The sequence below is a fragment of the Rutidosis leptorrhynchoides genome, chromosome 2 (genome assembly GCF_046630445.1).
Source record: "Rutidosis leptorrhynchoides isolate AG116_Rl617_1_P2 chromosome 2, CSIRO_AGI_Rlap_v1, whole genome shotgun sequence".
In the NCBI taxonomy this organism is placed as follows: domain Eukaryota; kingdom Viridiplantae; phylum Streptophyta; class Magnoliopsida; order Asterales; family Asteraceae; genus Rutidosis; species Rutidosis leptorrhynchoides.
The window spans coordinates 438,153,103-438,156,911 of NC_092334.1; the positions used below are offsets into that span (position 1 = coordinate 438,153,103).

At 35.3% G+C, this 3,809-nt stretch overlaps 1 protein-coding gene across 1 annotated transcript; it reads left to right on the top strand.

The window, feature by feature from the left end:
- The first annotated feature begins 865 nt into the window (after window positions 1-865).
- Window positions 866-2,068, top strand: LOC139889240 (uncharacterized). Its single transcript, XM_071872202.1, has one exon. The coding sequence runs from the start codon at window positions 866-868 to the stop codon at window positions 2,066-2,068; it is 1,203 nt and encodes a 400-aa protein (XP_071728303.1).
- Window positions 2,069-3,809: the final 1,741 nt, after the last annotated feature.

Sequence of the window (3,809 nt, forward strand, 5' to 3'; positions counted from 1 at the left end):
TGAACACAGTTTAAAATTCTTGAGATTCAACTTACAAACTTTGCCTATCGTGTCGGAAATATATAAAGATTAAAGTTTAAATTTGGTCAGAAATTTCCGGGTTGTCACAAAAGATACACATCAAATGCAATAGAAAAGATACACATCTAAGCACATGCATATACAAATTAAGATCATAGTATAGCAAACACAGGCTTATACACCTTAATATCATTTCAAACACATGTAGTCTTATTATTGTGTTACGAATAACACAGCAAACATATCACACATACACAATATGCAATAACAAGGAAATTGACCGAACTCATAACCAAACCCATTTCAAAGACTAATTGCGCGACAATAATATTCATGTTATTTTCTGAACAAAAAAGTAATAAATTTAGATTATCATATATACAAAATTAATTATTAATTATAATTACTGTTAGGAATTAACCTTTGAAATACACTCTTTTTCTCTTGAAATACGTTGCTTCGTGTAAGCCATGGTAGCAAAGTAGAATCGTGCAGAGACCGAATCTAAAATAGAACAGAAATCAAATAAGGTATCAAACAATTAGGGTTTACAGATTCAAGGGATTTGGGTTACTTCGCGGTTTTTTTTAGAACACATAAATGATAATGAGGTAATGGGATTATGATCGATAACTCAATTGATTTTGATTTGGGGTTTTTTTTTACAGTAGACCATGCGTGATGTTTTTATAGAAAATAAATGTAAAGTTGTCAGGTTAACACAATTGCTTAGATGGTTAGGTTGTTGCTTGGTAGAGAGGAGGTCGTGGGTTCTAGTCCTTTTTCCAACTTTTTACATTCTTTATTATTAATAATGTATTAACTTTTTCAATGTTGCTTGTAGATGGATCGGAATACTTGGATGTACGAGATAGGTCGCGCTACCTCTGAGTTTATGGATAGTGTTGATGAATTTATTACAGTTGCTGAGACTGATCAACTAGAAAAAGGAAACACCATAATTAGTTGTCCTTGTAAGAAATGCAAAAATGCACTGTGGTATGTTGATTTAACCGATATCAAAAATCATCTAATTGCACACGGATTTATGAGAGGGTACACATGTTGGTCTTTTCATGGTGAGTCATTAGCTGACCTTAACCCGTATGTTTCAGATAACGATACCGATAATGAAAAAGATTCATACAATAGTGACAATAATGTTAATTTTGATGACATGTTTGACGATTTGGATATGGAGGATAATGTTGCTGATAAGTATCATGACAGATTACAACAACTATTTGTTGACGCTGAAAAACCTTTATATACCGGTTGTATGAATTTTACAAAACTTTCCGTCGTGATACAACTGGTTAACTTAAAATCAAACAATGGTTGGAGCGACACAAGTTTCACTAGCCTGTTAGAGTGGTTGAACAAAATGCTACCAGAAGGTAATGAGTTGCCGGTTTCAACATACCAAGCAAAGAAATTAATGTGCCCAATGGGATTGGAAATACACAGAATACATGCTTGTCCAAATGATTGTATGTTATACAGGAATGAAGATAAAGACCTTCATCAATGTAAGGTATATGGTACATCTAGGTATAAATGTGGAAAACCAACTAATAATGCTGATAGTGATGTGTCGAAAAATGGACCTCCTGCAAAATTATTGTGGTACTTGCCTATCATACCAAGATTAAAGAGATTATTTGTGAATGAGAAAGATGCAAAATTATTACGTTGGCATGCTGAAGATCGTAAAAATGATGGAAAAATGCGACATGTGGCCGATTCACTTCAATGGAAAAATTTTGATAAAGATTTTGAAGAATTTGGGGATGAGATATGTAGTATAAGGTTCGGACTCAGTTCAGATGGAATTAATCCTTTCGGAGATTTGAGTAGCCGTCACAGCACGTGGCATGTTCTTCTATGCATTTATAACCTACCGCCTTGGCTATGTATGAAAAGTAAATACATAATGATGTCTCTTTTGATTCAAGGCCCAAAGCAACCTGGAAATGACATTGATGTTTATTTGCAACCATTAGTTGATGAAATGATGGAATTATGGAGTACCGGCATACACGTTTAAAAGAAAGAATACTTCCAACTACGGGCAATGCTTTTTTGCACCATTAATGATTTTCCTGCTTATGGTAATTTGTCTGGATATAGTACGAAGGGGAAAAAGGCATGTCCTATTTGTGAGGAAAATACTCACTCGATATGGCTCACAAATTGTAAGAAACCGGCATTTATGGGGCATCGGAGAGAGCTTGCTGAGAATCACCCGTATCATAAAAAGTCGGATTTATTTGATGGTACTATAGAGGATAGAAAACTACCACCACCATTGGATGGAGAAACTACACTCTCCAAAGTTGCTAATATAAATGTTGTGTTGGGAAAGAAAGGTTTTGGTCCTCCCAAAGGTATTTGGAAAAAAAAAGTCTATTTTTTGGTAATTACCCTACGGAAGCATTTACGAGTCCAACATTGTCTTGATGTTATGCATATTGAGAAAAATGTTTTTGAAAGTTTGATAGGGTTACTGTTGAATATTCCTGGAAAAACAAAAGATGGACTTAAAGTTAGAAGGGACATGGAATTAATGAATATCAGACCAGAGCTACAACCTAAAGATATTGATGGAAGGTCCACCAAGTTTCTTCCTCCGGCCGTTATACTATGTCGAAGGTCGAGAAAACTAAATTTTGTCAATGTTTGGTATTAAGGTTCCATCAGGATACTCTGCTAACATTAGGAAGTTGGTTTCGATGAAAGATTTGAATTTACTTGGTATGAAGTCACATGATTGTCATGTACTAATGACCTAGATGATTCCTATCGCAATTCGTGGAATTCTGCCCAACCGTATTCGACACACAATAACAAAACTATGCTTATTTTTCAACATGATTCATTTAAAGGTGATTGATCCTGACGTGCTAGATGAATATCAAAGAGATATCATACTTACTCTTTGCGAACTCGAGATGTACTTTCCACCTTCTTTCTTTGATGTCATGGTTCATTTGGTATCTCATATTGTAGGAGAAATAAAGGCATGTGGTCCAGTTTTCTTACGGCATATGTATCCATTTGAAAGATATATGGGTATCTTGAAAGGTTATGTAAGGAACCTTAATCGACCAGAAGGCAGTATCGTTGAAGGATATGCATCCGAAGAGGTGATCAAATTCTGCACAAACTATATGGATGGGTTTAAAAGTGTCGGGGTTCCACAAAGTCATCATGAAGGAAGACTATCAGGTCAAGGGACACTTGGGCGCAAGACGGGCTATTCAAATGTTGCCAATTATCAAGAGGCACATTTTAATGTCTTACAACACACTACATCTATTGATCTGTTCATACAAGAACACATGTCATTGTTGAGACAACAAAACCGTAAAAAGAGTGCAAAGTGGTTGGCAAAACAACATAAAAAAAACTTTTTCAGAATGGTTGAAAGACAAAGTTAGGAGGACACTTCCAAATATTGATAAAACAGTCGAAGCTTTGGGATTCGCCCCTAAACATGTGTTCCAATATCAAGGATATGACATAAATGGGTATACCTTTTACACTAAAGCTCAAGATAAGAAGAGTAAAACGCAAAATAGCGGTGTCACGGTGATAGCCTCGTCGACAGAATTCACCATGGTCAATCGTGAAAAAAGATCAAGGATCGCTAAAAAATCTTATTATGGTGTCATTCAAGAAATATGGGAATTAGATTATGGTAATTCGTACACTATACCCTTGTTCAAGTGTATGTGGGTTGATAATGATCGCGGTGTTCAAGTTGATGAAGATGGTTTTACAATTGT

Excerpts from the sequence above, each read along its gene's own strand:
- LOC139889240 (XM_071872202.1), top strand. The coding sequence starts at position 866 with ATGGATCGGAATACTTGGATGTACGAGATAGGTCGCGCTACCTCTGAG.